Source organism: Camarhynchus parvulus, unplaced genomic scaffold (genome assembly GCF_901933205.1).
Source record: "Camarhynchus parvulus unplaced genomic scaffold, STF_HiC, whole genome shotgun sequence".
In the NCBI taxonomy this organism is placed as follows: domain Eukaryota; kingdom Metazoa; phylum Chordata; class Aves; order Passeriformes; family Thraupidae; genus Camarhynchus; species Camarhynchus parvulus.
In genome coordinates this window covers 929,564-948,453 of record NW_022148237.1, presented here as the reverse complement: position 1 = coordinate 948,453, position 18,890 = coordinate 929,564, and the positions used below count along the sequence as shown (strand labels likewise).

Below are 18,890 nucleotides of genomic sequence, written 5' to 3'. Positions count from 1 at the left end.
GGGTTTATTTGGAGGGAGTTGTTTGGGGGGTGTTTTTGGGGTGTTTTTTGAGGCTTTTTTTGGGGTTTTGCTGAAGCTGTTCTGAGGAGATTTTGAGGCTGTTTTGGTTTTTTTTTTTGTGAGGCTGCTTTTGGGGTGTTTTTGAGGGTGTTCTTTGGGTCGTTTTTTTTTTTTGAGGGGATTTTCGGGGGTCCGGCGGGCAGCGCGCGCGGATGTCCCGGGCCGGGGGGGGTCGCGGGGGTCCGTAGGGTCGGGGGTCGCCCCGGGGGCCCGGCCATGGCCTCGGTGCCCGTGTACTGCCTGTGCCGCCTGCCCTACGATGTGACCCGCTTCATGATCGAGTGCGATGGCTGCCAGGACTGGTTCCATGGCAGGTGGGACTGGGAGCGCTGGGACGGGGCTGGGGGAGCACTGGGAGCACTGGGATGGGGCTGGGGGAGCACTGGGAGCACTGGGATGGGGCTGGGGGAGCACTGGGGGTAGTGGGAAGCATCTGGGAGGGACTGGAGGGTGCTGGAGGGGACTGAGATAAGTTTGGCAGGTACTGGGAAGCATCTGGAGGGTGCTGGAGGGGACTGGGGAGAAGTCCAGGAGTACTGGAAGGGACTCGAGGGGGTACTGGGAAGGGCTGGGAGAAGCCTGGGTGGTACTGGAGGGCACTGGGAGGGACTGGGAGGTACAAAGAGAGTTCTGGGGTGCGATGGGGGTTACTGGGGAGGTGCCTGGTGGTTACTGGGAGGCACTGGGGCTTACTGGGGAGGCACTGGGGCTTACTGGGGAGGTGTCTGGGGGTTACTGGGAGGCACTGGTGGTTACTGGGAGGCACTGGGGGTTACTGGGGAGGTGCCTGGGGGTTATTGGGAGGCACTGGTGGTTACTGGGAGGCACTGGGGGTTACTGGGGAGGTGCCTGGGGGTTACTGGGGAGGCACTGGGGGTTACTGGGGAGGCACTGGGGGTTACTGGGGAGGTGCCTGGGGGGTTTGGGGGGGGGCGGGGGTTACTGGGGAGGCACTGGGGAGGTGCCTGGTGGTTACTGGGAGGCACTGGTGGTTACTGGGAGGCACTGGGGGTTACTGGGGTGTCCCCACAGCTGTGTGGGGGTGGAGGAGGAGGCGGCGGCCGAGATCGACCTGTACCACTGCCCCCAGTGCGCCGTGCTCAGGGGGCCTTCCGTCAGTGAGTGGGACTGGGGGGACTGGGAGGGACTGGGATGGGGGTGGGGGAGATGCTCTGGGCTCCCTGTGGATCCCCACACCCCCGTGTCCGTCTGTCCTTGGTTCCCTGTGTGTCCCCGTGTCCCTTTGTCCCCACTGTGTCCCCCTGTCCCTGTGTGTCCCCCCTGTCCCCCCGTGTCCCCCTGTCCCCCCGTGTCCCCCTGTCCCTGTGTGTCCCCCCGTGTCCCCCCCTGTCCCCCCGTGTCCCCCTGTCCCCCCGTGTCCCCCTGTCCCTGTGTGTCCCCCGTGTCCCCGTCCCCCGTGTCCCCCTGTCCCCCCGTGTCCCCCTGTCCCACCGTCCCCGTGTCCCCCTGTCCCTGTGTGTCCCCACCGTGTCCCCCTGTCCCGCAGTGAAGCGGCGCCGTGGCCCGGCCAAGGCCCCGGAGCAGGACCCCGGCCGTCCGGCCCGCACGGGCAGTGCCCAGTTCATCCGGGAGCTGCGGGGCCGCACCTTCCCCAGGTGAGGGCAGGGACAGGCGTGGGTCAGTGCCCGGAGTGGTCACTGCCAGTGGTGGTCATTCTCAGTGAGGGCCAGTCCTGGGTGTTGTTGGTCACTCCTGGGTGTTGTTGGTCACTCTCTGGGTGTTGTTGGTCACTCCTGGGAGGTGTTGGTCACTCCTGGGTGATGTTGGTCACTCCTGGGTGATGTTGGTCACTCCCTGGGTGTTGTTGGTCATTCCCAGGGACTGTTGGTCACTCCCTGGGGGCTGTTGGTCACTCCCTGGGTGTTGTTGGTCACTCCCAGGGACTGTTGGTCACTCCCTGGGGGCTGTTGGTCACTCCTGGGGGTTGTTGGTCACTCCCAGGGACTGTTGGTCACTCCCTGGGGGCTGTTGGTCACTCCTGGGGGTTGTTGGTCACTCCCTGGGGGTGTCGGTCACTCTCGGGGTTCTCACCCTCCCTGCGCTGTCCCCCCAGTGTGGACCAGGTGTTGCTGTGGCCCAGCAAATCGTCAGGAACTGGGGGTCCCTATAGGAACTGGGGGATCCCTGTTAGGGTTGGGGGGTCTGGGGTCCCTGTGGGGGTCCGGGGTCACTCCTGGGGGTCCGGGGGTCACTCTGGGGGTCTGGGGTCACTCTGGGGGTCCGGGGTCCCTGTGGGGGTCTGGGGTCCCTATGGGGGTCTGGGGTCCCTGTGGGGGTCCGGGGTCGCTCCTGGGGGTCCGGGGTCACTCTGGGGGTCTGGGGTCCCTGTGGGGGTCCGGGGTCCCTGTGGGGGTCTGGGGTCACTCTGGGGGTCCGGGGTCACTCTGGGGGTCCGGGGTCCCTCTGGGGGTCCGGGGTCACTGTGGGGGTCTGGGGTCACTCTGGGGGTCCGGGGTCACTCTGGGGGTCTCACCCCCTCTGTGCCCCCCCAGTGCGGACGAGGTGCTGCTGCGGCCCAGCGGGGCCCAGCTGACCGTGGAGTACCTGGAGGAGAACAGCTTCAGCGTGCCCATCCTGGTGGCGCGGCACGAGGGGCTGGGCATGACCCTGCCCCCCTCGTCCTTCACCCCCCGCGACGTCCTGCACCACGTCGGTCAGTCTGGGGGGGTCTGGGGGGGTCTGGGGGGGTCTGGGGGTCCCCAAGACCCCATTTTAGGGGCAGGGTCCTACCTTTAACTGCACCCCTTGCACTCTCTTGAGGGGTCCTGGTGGGCACGGGTGAGGGTCCAGCAAGTCCCCATTCACGATTTGGGGTGTCTGGGGATGTCAGGGGGTCCCCAGGACCGCACAGTAGGGGCAGGGTCCCTCTTGTAACCTCAGCCCCCCTTTTTGGCTTCTTACACTGTTTTGGGGGGTCCTGGGGGGTCCCTGTTCAGGGTTTGGGATGCACAGGAAGGTGTGGGAGGGATTTTTGGGGTCCCCCCAGCTGGTTTTTGGGTGCTCAGGGAGGTTTAAGGGGGATGTTTGGGCTCCCCTCAGACGTTTTTTGGGTGCTCGGACAGTTTTGGGGGCCCACAGAGAGGTTTTAGGGGTTTTTTTTGGGGTCTCCCAGCCAGTTTTGGGGCCCACAGAGAGGTTTTGGGGGGTTTTTTGGGGTGCCCCCGGCTGTTTCTGGGATGCTGAGGCAGTTTTGGGTGGGTTTTTGGGTGCCCCCGGCCGTCTGTGGGGGCTCAGGCCGTTTTGGGGGGTTTTTGGGGTGCCCCTGGCCGTTAGCGGGGGGCTCAGGCAGTTGTGTGGGGTTTTTGGGGTGCCCCGGCTGTTTGTGGGGGGCTCAGGCAGTTTTGGGGGGTTTTTGGGGTGCCCCCGGCCGTTAGCGGGGGGCTCAGGCAGTTGTGGGGGTTTTGGGGTGCCCCCGGCCGTTAGCGGGGGGCTCAGGCCGTTTTGGGGCCCGCAGGAGCTGACAAGGTGGTGGCCGTGCTGGACGTGGGCCGCCAGGCCGAGCTGCGCATGCGCCTCGGCGACTTCGTGGCGTACCTGGGGGCCGCGGCGCGAGAGCGTGCTCAGCGTCACCGGCCTGGAGTTCTCGGACACGCGGTGGGTCCCGGTGCTCCCAGTGCTCCCAGTAACTCCCAGTCCTTCCCAGTGCCTCCCAGTCCTTCCCAGTGCCTCCCAGTCCTTCCCAGTCCTTCCCAGTCCTTCCCAGTCCTTCCCAGTCCTTCCCAGTCCTTCCCAGTCCTTCCCAGTCCTTCCCAGTCCTTCCCAGTGCCTCCCAGTGCCTCCCAGTGCTCCCAGTCCCTCCCAGTCCCTCCCAGTCCTTCCCAGTGCCTCCCAGTCCTTCCCAGTAACTCCCAGTAACTCCCAGTCCTTCCCAGTCCTTCCCAGTGCCTCCCAGTCCTTCCCAGTGCCTCCCAGTGCCTCCCAGTCCTTCCCAGTGCTCCCAGTGCCTCCCAGTCCTTCCCAGTCCTTCCCAGTCCTTCCCAGTCCTTCCCAGTCCTTCCCAGTCCTTCCCAGTCCTTCCCAGTGCTCCCAGTGCCTCCCAGTCCTTCCCAGTGCCTCCCAGTCCTTCCCAGTGCTCCCAGTAACTCCCAGTCCTTCCCAGTGCCTCCCAGTGCCTCCCAGTGCCTCCCAGTGCCTCCCAGTGCCTCCCAGTGCCTCCCAGTCCTTCCCAGTCCTTCCCAGTCCTTCCCAGTCCTTCCCAGTCCTTCCCAGTGCTCCCAGTGCCTCCCAGTCCTTCCCAGTCCTTCCCAGTCCTTCCCAGTCCTTCCCAGTCCTTCCCAGTCCTTCCCAGTGCTCCCAGTGCCTCCCAGTCCTTCCCAGTCCTTCCCAGTCCTTCCCAGTCCTTCCCAGTCCTTCCCAGTCCTTCCCAGTCCTTCCCAGTCCTTCCCAGTGCTCCCAGTGCCTCCCAGTCCTTCCCAGTCCTTCCCAGTGCCTCCCAGTCCTTCCCAGTCCTTCCCAGTAACTCCCAGTCCTTCCCAGTGCTCCCAGTCCTGCTAGTCCCTTCCCAGTGCTCCCAGTAGCTCCCAGTTCCATCCAGTGCTGCCTGGTTCTTCCCAGTGCTCCCAGTGCCTTCCCCTCCCACCTCCTCCAACCACAGGAACCCCCAAAATCCCAGATCCTGCCCCCCAGTGACCCCCAAAATCCCAAATCCTGCCCCCTCAAGTGACCCCCAAAATCCCAAATCCTGCCCCCCAATGACCCCAAAATTCCAAATCCTGCCCCCAATGACCCCAAAATCCCACATTCTGCCCCCAGTGCCCCCAAAATCCCACATTCTGCCCCCAGTGCCCCCAAAATCCCACATTCTGCCCCCCAGTGCCCCCAAAATCCCACATTCTGCCCCTCCCCGTCATCCCCCACTGCATCCTCTCCCCGCTGGGGTACTTTGTGCCCCATGGGGGGCTCCCCAGCCCCTGACCCCCCGTTTTTGGGGTGCCCCAGGCTGTCGAACCTGGTGCAGACCCCGCGGATCGTGCGGAAGCTCTCGTGGGTGGAGAACCTGTGGCCGGGGGAGTCGGCGCGTGAGCGGCCGAGCGTGCAGAAATTCTGCCTGATGGGGGCCAAGGACAGCTACAGCGACTTCCACATCGACTGCGGGGGCACCTCGGCCTGGTACCACGTGCTCAGGGTACGGCGGGGGTCGTAGGGGATTTGGGGGCAGTTGTAGGGGATTTGGGGGCAGTTGTAGGGGATTTGGGGGCAGTTGTAGGGATTTGGGGCAGTTTGTTGGGGCAGTGGGATTTGGGGGGCAGTTTTAGGGATTTGGGGGCAGTTGTAGTGGATTTGGGGGGCAGTTGTAGTGGATTTGGGGGCAGTTGTAGGGGATTGGGGGCAGTTTTAGGGGATTTGGGGGCAGTTGTAGGGGATTTGGGGGCAGTTGTAGGGGATTTGGGGGCAGTTGTAGGGGAATTGGGGCAGTTTTAGGGGATTTGGGGGCAGTTGTAGGGGATTTGGGGGCAGTTGTAGGGGATTTGGGGGCAGTTGTAGGGGATTTGGGGGGCAGTTTAGGGGATTTGGGGGCAGTTGTAGGGGATTTGGGGGCAGTTGTAGGGGATTTGGGGGCAGTTGTAGGGGATTTGGGGGCAGTTGTAGGGGAATTGGGGCAGTTTTAGGGGATTTGGGGGCAGTTGTAGGGGATTTGGGGGCAGTTGTAGTGGATTTGGGGGCAGTTGTAGGGGATTTGGGGGCAGTTGTGAGGGGAATTGGGGGCAGTTGTAGGGGATTTGGGGGGCAGTTTGAGGGGATTTGGGGGCAGTTGTAGTGGATTTGGGGGCAGTTGTAGTGGATTTGGGGGCAGTTGGTGGGGGTGGGGGCAGTTTGGGGGTGTGGGGGGCAGTTTGAGGGGAATTGGGGGCAGTTGTAGGGGATTTGGGGGCAGTTTGAGGGGAATTGGGGGCAGTTGTAGTGGATTTGGGGGCAGTTGTAGGGGATTTGGGGGCAGTTGTAGTGGATTTGGGGGCAGTTGTAGGGGAATTGGGGGCAGTTTTAGGGGATTTGGGGGCAGTTGTAGGGGATTTGGGGGCAGTTGTAGGGGATTTGGGGGGCAGTTGTAGGGGGGTGGGGCAGTTTTAGGGGATTTGGGGGCAGTTGTAGGGGATTTGGGGCAGTTGTAGGGGATTTGGGGGCAGTTGTAGGGGATTTGGGGGCAGTTGTAGGGGATTTGGGGGCAGTTGTAGTGGATTTGGGGGCAGTTGTAGGGGATTTGGGGGGCAGTTGTAGGGGATTTGGGGGCAGTTGTAGGGGATTTGGGGGGCAGTTTTAGGGGATTTGGGGGCAGTTGTAGGGGGATTGGGGGCAGTTTTAGGGATTTGGGGGGCAGTTGTAGGGGGATTTGGGGGGCAGTTGTAGTGGATTTGGGGGCAGTTGTAGGGGATTTGGGGGCAGTTGTAGTGGATTTGGGGGCAGTTGTAGGGGGGGGGCAGTTTTAGGGGATTTGGGGGGCAGTTGTAGGGGATTGGGGGGGCAGTTGTAGGGGATTTGGGGGCAGTTTGAGTGGATTTGGGGGCAGTTGTAGGGGTTGGGGGCAGTTGTAGTGGATTTGGGGGCAGTTGTAGTGGATTGGGGGCAGTTTTAGGGGATTTGGGGGCAGTTTTAGGGGATTTGGGGGCAGTTGTAGTGGATTTGGGGGCAGTTGTAGGGGATTTGGGGGCAGTTGTAGTGGATTTGGGGGCAGTTGTAGGGGATTTGGGGGCAGTTGTAGGGGATTTGGGGGCAGTTGTAGGGGATTTGGGGGGCAGTTGTAGGGGATTTGGGGGGCAGTTGTAGGGAATTGGGGGCAGTTGTAGGGGATTTGGGGGGCAGTTGTAGGGGATTTGGGGGCAGTTGTAGTGGATTTGGGGGCAGTTGTAGGATTGGGGGCAGTTTTAGGGATTTGGGGGCAGTTGGGGGATTTGGGGGCAGTTGTAGTGGATTTGGGGGGCAGTTGTAGGGGATTTGGGGGGCAGTTGTAGGGGGATTTGGGGGCAGTTGTAGGGGATTTGGGGGCAGTTGTAGGGGATTTGGGGGCAGTTGTAGGGATTTGGGGGCAGTTGTAGTGGATTTGGGGGCAGTTGTAGGGGAATTGGGGGCAGTGTTAGTTTGGAATTGGGGGGCAGTTTTAGGGGATTTGGGGGCAGTTGTAGGGGATTTGGGGGCAGTTGTAGTGGATTTGGGGGCAGTTGTAGGGGAATTGGGGGCAGTTGTAGTGGATTTGGGGGCAGTTGTAGTGGATTTGGGGGCAGTTGTAGGGGAATTGGGGCTGGGGGTGTTGAGCTGCAGCGATTTCCACATCAGCTGTGGAGGCACCTCAGCCTGGTACCTCAAGCTTGGGGTATAAAGAGGGGTCCCCTAGGGGTCTAGGGGCATTTGGGGGATTTTTGGGGGCATTTGGGGGAACCAAAGCTGGCGCTCTCACCTGTCCCACGTGCGCCCCTCACGTGTGCCCCCCAGGGCGAGCAGATCTTTTACCTGGCGCGTCCCTCGGCCGCCAACCTGGCGCTGTTCGAGGCCTGGAGCAGCTCCCGGAACCAGCCCGAGCTCTTCTTCGGGGACCAGGTGGATCGGTGCTTCCGGTGCCACCTGCGCCAGGGCCAGACCCTCTTCATCCCCACAGGTGAGGGGGGCGCTCGGGGACACCTGGGTACAACCGCGGTGCCGCCTGTGCCGGGCGCCAAACGCAGCCCCAGTGTCACCTGTATCACCTGTGCCAGGGACAGATCCCCCCAAACACACCCCCAGTGTCACCTGTGCCAGGGACAGACCCCAAACGCACCCACAGTGTCACCTGTGTCACCTGTGCCAGGGACAGACCCCAAACACACCCCCAGTGTCACCTGTGCCAGGGACAGACCCCAAACACAGCCCCAGTGTCACCTGTGCCACCTGTGCCAGGGTCAGACCCCAAACGCAGCCCCAGTGTCACCTGTGCCACCTGTGCCAGACCCCAAACGCAGCCCCAGTGTCACCAGGTGAGGGTTTGGTGACCTTGAGGACCCCCCAGCATCTCCTGGTGGGGGTCAGACAGAGGCTCCCAGTTCCCCGTCCCAGTGCTCCCAGTTCTCCCAGTTCCCCAATACCCGTCCCAGTTCCCCCAGTTCCCCGTCCCAGTGCTCCCAGTTCACCCAGCTGCCCATCCCAGTGCTCCCAGTTGCCCCAGTTCCCCATTCCAATGCTCCCAGTTCCCCCAATTCCCCCAGTTCCCCATCCCAGTTCTCCCAGTTCCCCCAGCTGCCCATCCCAGTGCTCCCAGTTCTCCCAGTTCCCCAGCTGCCCATCCCAGTTGCCCCAGTTGCCCCAGTTGCCCGTGTGTGTCCCCAGGCTGGATCCACGCCGTGCTGACCCCCGTGGACTCGCTGGCCTTCGGGGGGCACTTCCTGCACAGCCTCAACATCGGCATGCAGCTCCGGTGGGTGGGGGGCTTTGGGGGGCTTTGGGGCTTTGGGGGGCTTTGGAATGGGCTTTGGGGGCGTTTTTGGGGAGAGTTTGGGGGGCTGGGTGAAGGTTTTGGGGTTTTTAAAAGGTTTGGGGGGCTGGGTGAAAGTTTTGGGGGTTTTTAAAAGGTTTGGGGGGCTGGGTGAAAGTTTTGGGGGTTTTTAAAAGGTTTGGGGGGCTGGGTGAAGGTTTTGGGGTTCTTAAAAGGTTTGGGGGGGCAGGGAGGGGTTGTAGGGATTTTGGAAAGGGTTCTGGGGGTGTTTTTGGGGTTTTGAGGGGATTTGGGGAAGTTTGGGGGGGTTTTGGGGAGAGTTTGAGGGGGCTTGGGGAAAATTGAGGAGGATGAGGGATAGATTGGAAGGTTTGGGGAGGGGGTTTGGGGGGTTTGGGTGAGAGTTTTGGGGTGCAAAGAGAATTTGGGGGCCCTCAGCCCAGCAGGTGCTGTTGGGTGCTTTGGGGTGCCCATGGCCCCCCCCAAAAGCCCCCCCTGACCCCCCCCAGGGCGTACGAGCTGCAGCGTCGCCTCAACACCCCCGACCTGGCCAAGTTCCCCAATTTTGAGACCGTCTGCTGGTACGTGGGGAGGCACCTGCTGGACACCTTCCGAGGTGGGTGCCCCTCCTGGGGGCTGGGGGGGCTGGGAACTCGCCTGGGGGGGGCTGGGAACGCACCTGGGGGGGCTGGGAACGCACCCGGGGGGGCTGGGAACGCACCTGGGGGGGTTAAAACCCACCTGGGGGGGTTAAAACCTATCTAGGGGGGGCTGGGAACACACCTGGGGGGGTTAAAACCCATCTAGGGGGGGCTGGGAACGCACCTGGGGGGGCTGGGAGCACACCTTGGGGGTTAAAACTCACCTGGGGGGCTTTAAGCCCACCTGGGAGGGCTGGGAACACACCTGAGGGGGCTTTAAACCCACCTGGGGGGGCTTAAAACCTGTCTGAGGGGACTGGAAGCACACCTTGGGGGGGTTAAAACTCACCTAGGGGGATTTGGAACACACCTGGGGGGGTTAAAACCTTTCTAGGGGGTGTTTGAAGCCATCTGGGGGGGCTTAAGACCCATCTGGGGGCTCTAAATTCAACTGGGGGGACTGGGAAGTCACTGTGGGGGTGTTTAAACCTGTTTGGGGGGGGGTTTAAACTCATTTGGGTGGGCTCTAAACCCATCCTGGGGCGTTTAAACCCAGCTTAGGGGGCTTTTAAACCCAAATGGGGGGCTTTAAAACCCAACTGGGGGGGCTTGGGGGGCTGCAAACCTATCTGGGGGGCTCGAAACCCTTTCTGGGGGGTTTAAATCTGTCTGGGGGGGCTCTAAACCCATCTGGGGGGGTGGGGATCACCTCGAGAAGGGTCTGGGGGGGTCCCATCCCCAATTTCTGGGCTGTCCCTGAGTTTCACATCCTGATTTTGGGGTGTCCCTGTGGTCCCCACGCTGGTTTGATGATTCCTATCCCATTTTTTGGGGGGTCCCTGTGGTCCCCACGCTGGTTTGATGGTTCCTATCCCATTTTTTGGGGGGTCCCTGTGGTCCCCACGCTGATTTGATGATTCCTATCCCAATTTTTGGGGGGTCCCTGTGGTTCTCACGCTGGTTTGATGGTTCCTATCCCATTTTTTGGGGGGTCCCTGTGGTCCCCACGCTGATTTGGTCGTTCCCATCCCAACCTGGGGATTTTGGGGTTTTTGGGGTGCAGGACTGCGGGAGAACCGCCGGCACCCCGCGGCGTATTTGGTGCTGGGAGCCCGAGCCCTGACCGGGGCCTTCCGAGCCTGGACCCGCCGAGAGGTTTGGGGGGGTCCTGAGGGATTTGGGGGCGTCCTGAGGGGTTTGGGGGCGTCCTGAGGGGTTTTGGAGGGGTCTCAAGCGGTTTTGGGGGCGTCCTGAGGGATTCTGGGGGCGTCCTGAGGGGTTTGGGGGTGTCCTGAGGGGTTTGGGGGCGTCCTGAGGGGTTCTGGGGGCGTCCTGAGGGGTTTTTGGGGGATCCTGAGGGGTTTGGGGGGTTCCAGAGGGATTTGGGGGGCTGCATGGGGATTTTGGGAGGGGTCCCAAGAGTTTTGAGGGGCTCCGGGGGGATTTGGGTGGGTCCTGAGGGATTTTGGGGGGGGTCTCAAGAGGTTTTGGGGGGTCCTGAGGGATTTTGGGGGGATCCAGATGGATTTTGGGAGGGTCCTGAGGGATTTTGTGGGGGGTCTCAAGAGGTTTTGGGGCATCCAAAGGGATTTTGGGATGGTGCCGAGCGGTTTTGGAGGGGGCTCAAAGCAATTTTGGGGCTGTTCCAAGGGATTTTGGGGCGCTCTGGAGGGGTCCCAGGAATGGGAGGTTTTGGGGGGGAAGTTTTGGGGCTCCCCAGGTTTGGGGTCCCCCCCATTTTAACCCTTTCCACCCCAGGTCTTGGCAGAGCACGAGCAGGAGATCCCCGAGACCGTCCGGCCAGGGCAGCTGATCAAGGAACTGGGCAGGGAGATCCGGCTGGCAGAGGTGAACTGGGAGCACTGGGACGGACTGGGACGGACTGGGAGGGCACTGGGAACAACTGGGATGGACTGGGACCGACTGGGAGGGTACTGGGACGGACTGGGAGGGCACTGGGAACAACTGGGGGGGCACTGGGATGGATTTGAAGTGCACTGGGGAGGGACTGGGAGCAACTGGGGAAACTGGGGAGGGACTGGGGAGGGGTCTGAGGAGGTTTTGGGGTTACTGGGAGGGACTGGGGAGGTTTTGGGGTTACTGGGAGGGGTTTGGGGAGGTTTTGGGGTTACTGGGAGGGACTGGGCCATACTGGGCCATACTGGGAGCTGTGTATCCCCTTCCCCCAGGAGCTGTTCCAGCAGAGCACGGGGATGTCGGGGACCCCCTTCGGGCCCCCCTGGGGGGTCCCAGGCCCCAAAAAGGGGGGGCCCCGCAAGCCCCCCCAACTCCGCCACGACGAGGGGGACCCGAACCCCCAGCCCCCGAGGAGGATGAGGAGGTGAGAGGGGACTGGGGGGCACTGGGAGGGACTGGGGGGCACTGGGAGGGACTGGGAGGGACTGGGGGGCACTGGGAGGGACTGGGGGGCACTGGGAGGGATTGGGGGGCACTGGGGGGCACTGGGAGGGACTGGGGGCACTGGGAGGGATTGGGGGGCACTGGGGGGCACTGGGGGGCACTGGGAGGGATTGGGGGGCTCTGGGGGGCACTGGGGGGCACTGGGAGGGACTGGGGGGCACTGGGGGGCACTGGGGGGCACTGGGGGGCACTGGGAGGGACTGGGGGGGACTGGGGGGCACTGGGGGAGGGACAGATTCGGGGGAGGGCTGGGTTTGGGGGAAGGGGGGGATTTAGGGGCTGGATTTGGGGTCTCCTCCCCCCAAATCTCGGGGTGTCCCCCCCCCTCCCCCCCAGATCGACCCCCCTAGCTCCAGCCCGGAGGAGACGGACCCCGAATCCGAGGGGGACCCCCAGATCCTGCTGGCCAACGGGGGCTCGGTGAGGAACTGGGGGGTTTGGGGGGGGTCCCAGGTGGGCTGGGACAGACTTGGGGGGGACCCAAAGGATTCTGGGGAGGCCTGGGGGGGTTCTTGGGTGGTTTTGGGGGGAATTGGGAGGTCAGGGAGGGGTTCCAGAGGGGTTTGTGGGGGTCCAGGATGGATTTTGGGGGGATCAGGGATGGATTTTGGGATTCAGGGACTCCAGAATGGATTTGGGGGGATCAGGGATGGATTTTGGGGTCAGGGACTCCAGGATGGATTTGGGGGGATCAGGGATGGATTTTGGGGTCAGGGACTCCAGGATGGATTTGGGGGGATCAGGGATGGATTTTGGGGTCAGGGGCTCCAGGATGGATTTGGGGGGATCAGGGATGGATTTTGGGGTCAGGGGCTCCAGGATGGATTTTGGAGGGGATCAGGGATGGATTTTGGGGTTCAGGGGGCACAGGATGGATTTTGGGGGGATCAGGGATGAATTTTGGGATTCAGGGGCTCCAGGATGGATTTTGGGGGGATCAGGGATGGATTTTGGGGTCAGGGGCTCCAGGATGGATTTGGGGGGATCAGGGATGGATTTTGGGGTTCGGGGGGGGTTCCCCTGACGCCCCTCCCCCTCAGGCCCCGCCGCAGCCGCCCTGGGGGGCTCTGGGGGTCCCGGCCGCCCCCATCCCCCCCCTGCTCCCCCCCCAGCTCCCCCCTGGACCTGGACTCGGAGGAGGAGCTGCAGATCGACGAGACCCCCCCGCGGCGGGGCCCGCGCCGCCTGCCCCGTGGGTACCCCGAAAACACCCCCGAAATATCCCCAAAAACACCCCGAAACACCCCCAAAACCATCCCAAAACATCCCCAAAAACACCCCGAAAACATCCCTGAAAACATCCCAAAAACCATCCCCGAAAACATCCCCAAAATATCCCCAGAAACATCCCCAAAAACATCCCCAAAACATCCCCAAAACACCCCGAAACACCCCCAAAACCATCCCAAAACATCCCCAAAAACACCCCGAAAACATCCCCGAAACCATCCCCAAAACCATCCCAAAACATCCCCAAAACCATCCCCAAAAACATCCCCAAAAACACCTCAAAACATCCCCAAAACCATCCCAAAACATCCCCAAAAACACCCCGAAAACATCCCCGAAAACATCCCCAAAACATCCCATTTTGGGGTGTCCCCAATCCCGTTTTTGGGGTGTCCCCAATCCCATTTTCGGGTGTCCCCAATCCCATTTCTGGGATGTTCCCAATCCCATTTTGAGGTGTCCCCAATCCCGTTTTTGGGGTGTCCCCAATCCCGTTTTTGGGGTGTCCCCAGGGCTCCCCCGCAAGCTGCCCCGGGCCAAGCCCTGCTCTGACCCCAACCGGGTGCGGGAACCAGGGGAGGTCGACTTCGACATCGAGGTGGGTCTGGGGGTGTCCTGGGGGGGTCTGGGGGTGTCCTGGGGGGTCTGGGGGGCTCTGGGGGGGTTGGGGGGTTTAGGGGAACAGGGGGTGTCCTGGGGGGGGGGTTTCTTATGGGGGGTTTTATGGGGACACCCCAAAAATGGGGATTGGGGGATAATTCTGACCCCCTGCCCCTCAGGAGGACTGCACCACAGGCTGGGGTGGTTTTTGGGGTATTTTGGGGTATTTTTGGGGTATTTTTGGGTATTTTTGTGACATTTCTGACCCCATACCCCCCAGGAGGATTACACCACGGACTGGGGTGGTTTTTGGGGTATTTTTGGGGTATTTTTGGAGTGTTTTGGGGTATTTTTGGGGTATTTCTGACCCCCTGATCAGCAGGAGGATTACACCATGGACTGGGATGGTTTTTGGGGTATTTTTGGGGTATTTTTGGGTGGTTTTGGGGTGTTTCTGACCCCCTGCCCCTCAGGAGGACTGCACCACAGACTGGAGTGGTTTTTGGGGTATTTTGGGGGTATTTTTGGGTCTTTTTGGGGTATTTTTGGGTGTTTTTGTGATGTTTCTGACCCCATACCCTCCAGGAGGATTACACCACAGACTGGGGTGGTTTTTGGGGTATTTTTGGGGTATTTTTTGTTATTTGGGGGTATTTTGGGGGTATTTTTGTGGTATTTTTGGGTATTTTGGGGTATTTTTGGGGTATTTTTGGGTATTTAGGGTATTTTTGGGTGTTTTTGTGGTATTTTTGGGTATTTTTGGGTATTTGGGGTATTTTTGGGTGTTTTTGTGCCGTTTCTGACCCCGTCCCCCCCCAGGAGGATTACACCACGGACGAGGAGGAGGAGGGGGGCGCGGGGGGCAGCGCTGGGATCCTGGACCTGCTCAAGGCCAGCCGGCAAGTGGGGGGCTCCGAGTACCCCCAGCTCAGGTTTGGGGGGGCCCGAGGGGGGGCTGGGCTGGGGCTGAGGGGTCTGGGAGGGATCCCTGCGGGATTTTGGGGGGCAGCTCTGGGGTTGGGGCTGGGATTTGGGGGTCCCCAGGGGTTATTTGGGGTCCTGGGTTGGGATTTGGGGTTATTTGGGGTTATTTGGGGTCACAGGTTTGCTTTTAGGGGTTATTTGGGGTCCTGGGTTGGGATTTGGGGTTATTTGGGGTTATTTGGGGTTATTTGGTGTCACAGGTTTGGTTTTAGGGCTTATTTGGGGTCCTGGGTTGGGTTTGGGGGTTATTTGGGGTTATTTGGGGTTATTTGGGGTCCCTGGGTTGGGTTTTGGGGTTATTTGGGGTTATTTGGGGTTATTTGGTGTCACAGGTTTGGTTTTAGGGCTTATTTGGGGTCCCTGGGGAGTTTTGGGGTCATTTCTGTGCCTTTGCCCCTCTCCATCTCCTTTTGGGGCTGCCTCTCCTCAACGTGAGGATCCCAAATGTGCCGGGACCTTTCCCAAACCCCAATTTTTCCCCTTTTTTTTGTTTTTCTCCCCCCACAGCGAGGCCCCCGCCTCCCCCAGCACGCGTGAAGCCATCCAGGGCATGCTCTGCATGGCCAACCTGCCCGCGGGGACCCCCCTGGGACCCCCCAACTGGTGGGGAGGGGGTGGGGGCAGTGAGAGGGGGGGTCCCGGGGGGTCTGGGGGCGCCCGCAGAGCCCCCCCCGCCCCCCGGAGCACCGACCGCGAGGCCGAGGGGAGCCTGGACGAGCAGGACAGCCTGGGGGCCTGCTTCAAGGATGCTGAGTACAGTGAGTGCGACCCCAAAAACATCCCAAAAATACCCCAAAACCACCCTGCTTCAAGGATGCTGAGTACAGTGAGTGCGACCCCAAAAACATCCCAAAAATACCCCAAAACCACCCTGCTTCAAGGATGCTGAGTACAGTGAGTGCGACCCCAAAAACATCCTGAATGTACCCCAAAAATACCCCAAAAAATATCCCAAAAATACCCCAAAAATACCCCAAAACCACCCTGCTTCAAGGATGCTGAGTACAGTGAGTGCGACCCCAAAAACATCCTGAATGTACCCCAAAAATACCCCAAAAAATATCCCAAAAATACCCCAAAAATACCCCAAAACCACCCTGCTTCAAGGATGCTGAGTACAGTGAGTGCGACCCCAAAAACATCCTAAATATACCCCAAAAAATATCCCAAAAACACCCAAAAAACACCCCAAAAAATATCCCAAAACCACCCCAAAAATACCCCAAAAATACCTCAAAAAATATGCCAAAAACACCCCAAAAATACCCCAAAACCACCCTGCTTCAAGGATGGTGAGTACAGTGAGTGCAACCCCAAAAATATCCTGAATATACCCCAAAAAATATCCCAAAACCACGCCAAAAATACCCCAAAAATACCTCAAAAACCACCCCAAAAATACCCCCAAAATACCCCAAAAAACACCCCAAAAATACCCCCGAAAAATACCCCAGAACCACCCTGTTTCAAGGATGCTGAGTACAGTGAGTGTGACCCCAAAAATACCCCAAAAATACCCCAAAAATATCCAAAAAACACCCCCAAAATACCTCAAAAATACCCCCAAAAATACCCCCAAAACACCCCAAAAGATATCCCAAAAAACACCCCAAAAATACCTCAAAATGTCCCAGAAATACCCCAAAAAAATCCCCAAAAAACCCCCCAAAAATACCCCGAACCACCCTGCTTCAAGGATGCTGAGTACAGTGAGTGTGACCCCAAAAATACCCCAAAAAACCCCCAAAACACCCCAAAAAACCCCCCAAAAATATCCCAAAGCCACCATGCTTCAAGAATGCTGAGTACAGTGAGTGGGATCCCAAAATGTCCCAGAAATACCCCAAAACACACCCCAAAACACACCCCAAAAAACACCCCAAAAACACCCCAAAAAACACCCCAAAAATACCCCAAAAGTACCTGAAAAACCACCTCAAAAATACCCCAAAAAATATCCCAAAAATATCCCAAAAACATCCCAAAAATACCTCAAAAATGACCCCAGATCACCCCAAGACCTCTCTGAACCCCATTTTTCCTCCCCCTGCCTCAGTTTATCCCTCCCTGGAGTCAGATGAGGACGACCCCGCCCTAAAATCGCTCCCCAAAAAGAAGAAGGTGACGGACGACGCCCCCTGGAGCCCCAAAGGTTTGGGGGGGTCCTTGGGGGGGTTTTGGGGGGTCCCTGGGTGGGTTGGGCTGAATTTTGGGAGGTTCTTTGGGGGGGATTTCAGGGGACCTGGGATGGAATTTTGGGTCCCTGAGGATTCCTGGTGCTGGGGCTGATTTGGGGTTCCCCCCTGCCTTGTTTAAAGTCTGATTTTGGGGTGTCCCCCTGTTTTGGTGTCTGATTTTGATTCCCTGTCTGATTTTGGGGTGTCCCCCCCGTTCCATCTCTCATTTTGGGGTGTTCCCTGTTCCGTGTCTGATTTTTGGGGTGTCCCCAGCCCGGGTGACGCCGTCGCTGCCCCGGCAGAGCCGCCCGGTGCGGGAGGGGACGCGCGTGGCCTCGGTGGAGACCGGGCTGGCGGCGGCCGCGGCCAAACTGGCCCAGCAGGTGAACTGGGAGCGCTGGGGGGAACTGGGAGCGCTGGGGGGAACTGGGAGCACTGGGGGGAACTGGGAGCGCTGGGGGGAACTGGGAGCGCTGGGGGGAACTGGGAGCACTGGGGGGAACTGGGAGCACTGGGGGGAACTGGGAGCGCTGGGGGGAACTGGGAGCGCTGGGGGGAACTGGGAGCGCTGTGGGGAACTGGGAGCGCTGGGAGGGGTCCAGGGGGGTAAGATCCTCTCAAACCCCTCTCTAGACCCACAGCACACCCCAAATCCTCCCATAAATCCCCCCTGAGTCCCCCCCCTGCCCAAACTCCCCTATAAATCCCCCTCTGAGCCCCCCAAACGCCCCATAAAGCCCCCAAACCCCCATAAACCCCCCCATGACCCCCCAAAACCCCCCCTGACCCCCCCAAACCCCCCCATAAATCCCCCCGACCCCCATAAATCCCCCAAACCCCCATGAACCCCCCCCGAAATCCCCCCTGACCCCTCAAACCCCCCAACCCCCCCCATAAATCCGCCTCTGACCCGCCATGAACTGCCCAAACCCCCCAGGAGCACCGAAAGCTGCAGCGCAGGAAGGGCCCCGCCAAGCGCCGCCCCCCCTCGCCCCCCTCCCCGGAGGAGGAAGAGGAGGAGGAGGAAGAAGAGGAGGAGGAAGAGGAGGAAGAGGAGGAAGACGAGGAGCCCGAGGCCGAGCCCGGGGGGGAGGCCGAGCCCGAGGCGGAGCTCGGGGGGGGCCAAGCGGAGGCCGAGCCCCCCCCGGAGGCGGCGCCGGAGCCGCCGTACCAGCCTGGCCGACCACGAGTACACGGCGGCCGGGGGCCGGGACCCCCGGGGCTCAGCCCGGCCGAGCCCCCCGCCCATGGCCCCGGCGTGTTCCTGAGCCAGCGCCGCGGCCCCCCCGGGACGGCGCCCCCCAGCCACGGTGAGGCCTGCGGGGGGGGGGTTTGGGGAGGGTCTGAGGGGATTTGGGGGGGTTTGGGGGGGGTCTGAGGGGATTTGGGGGGGTCTGGGGGGTAGCTGGAGGGGTGTTGGGGATATCTGAGGGGTTTTCAGGGGGGGTTGGGGGTAGCTGGGGGGGGTTTGGGGGGGTTCTGGGGTGGTTTTGGGGGGTTTGGGGTGGTTTTGGGGGCACTGGGAGTACTGGGGTGGTTTTTGGGGGGTCTCAGGCTGCTGTGTCCCCCCCGTCCCGGTGCCATTCCCGACCCCGCCCGCAGGGAAGCGCCCCCGGAAGGGTTTGGCCACAGCCAAGCAGCGCCTGGGCCGGATCCTCAAAATCCACCGCAACGGGAAACTGCTGCTCTGAGGGCGGGGCCGGCCACGCCCTGCCAGGCTCCGCCCACCGCAGGCTGAACAATGAACTATGGGCGGGGCTGCTGCGGAAAGGGGCGGGGCCTGATGGAACCGCATGTATCAGAACAACGGTGTGATCGCTAGAAGGGCGTGGCTCGATTTAGGCTCCGCCCCTCCAGGTGTGGTCCCACGTGACCTCTCTGAGGCCGTGCCCGCAATGTGGATTCCGATGAGACCACGCCCCATCACAGCCCAAGCCACGCCCATCGGTAATGTAGGGTAAAACACGGGCGTGGCGACGATAATCCACGCCCACATAGATACAGACCACGCCCACAAAAGGGTGGAGCTGCATCTGGCTCTGCCCACCACATTTCCCACCTTCCCATTGGCTGTGAATGGGCTGGGGGCGGGGCTTTTGCATTTCCCGCCTCCAGGAGCTCAGGCGATTGGACAAGCCCCGCCCCAGAGCTGCGGGAGGGGCGGAGCCATCTTTGATTGGTCCCCGCTGGGATTTTTTTTTTTCCCGCCCCCCAAGTGTCTTCAGGTTGATTGACGGGGCGGGGCCGCTTCCCATTGGTTGCCCCTGTTTTGTAGGCGTGTCCGGAGGCCGCGGCCCCGCCCCCCTCCTTTTGTATTTGTAGAATAAAAAAAAAAAAAAAATCCGGAATTGGTGAAAA

General features: G+C 60.9%; 1 protein-coding gene across 1 annotated transcript; it reads left to right on the top strand.

The window, feature by feature from the left end:
• The first annotated feature begins 233 nt into the window (after positions 1–233).
• PHF8 (PHD finger protein 8) lies at positions 234–18,811 on the top strand. Its single transcript, XM_030969924.1, is given in 21 exon segments — positions 234–374; positions 1,093–1,178; positions 1,568–1,676; positions 2,574–2,734; positions 3,536–3,614; positions 3,616–3,675; positions 5,020–5,206; positions 7,507–7,669; positions 8,374–8,461; positions 8,989–9,095; positions 10,184–10,275; positions 10,879–10,968; positions 11,310–11,461; positions 12,654–12,733; positions 13,284–13,369; positions 14,191–14,303; positions 14,863–15,113; positions 16,412–16,507; positions 16,806–16,915; positions 17,470–17,842; positions 18,135–18,811. Coding segments are annotated over 21 exon segments (2,670 nt in total). The 5' UTR covers positions 234–276; the 3' UTR covers positions 18,224–18,811.
• Positions 18,812–18,890: the final 79 nt, after the last annotated feature.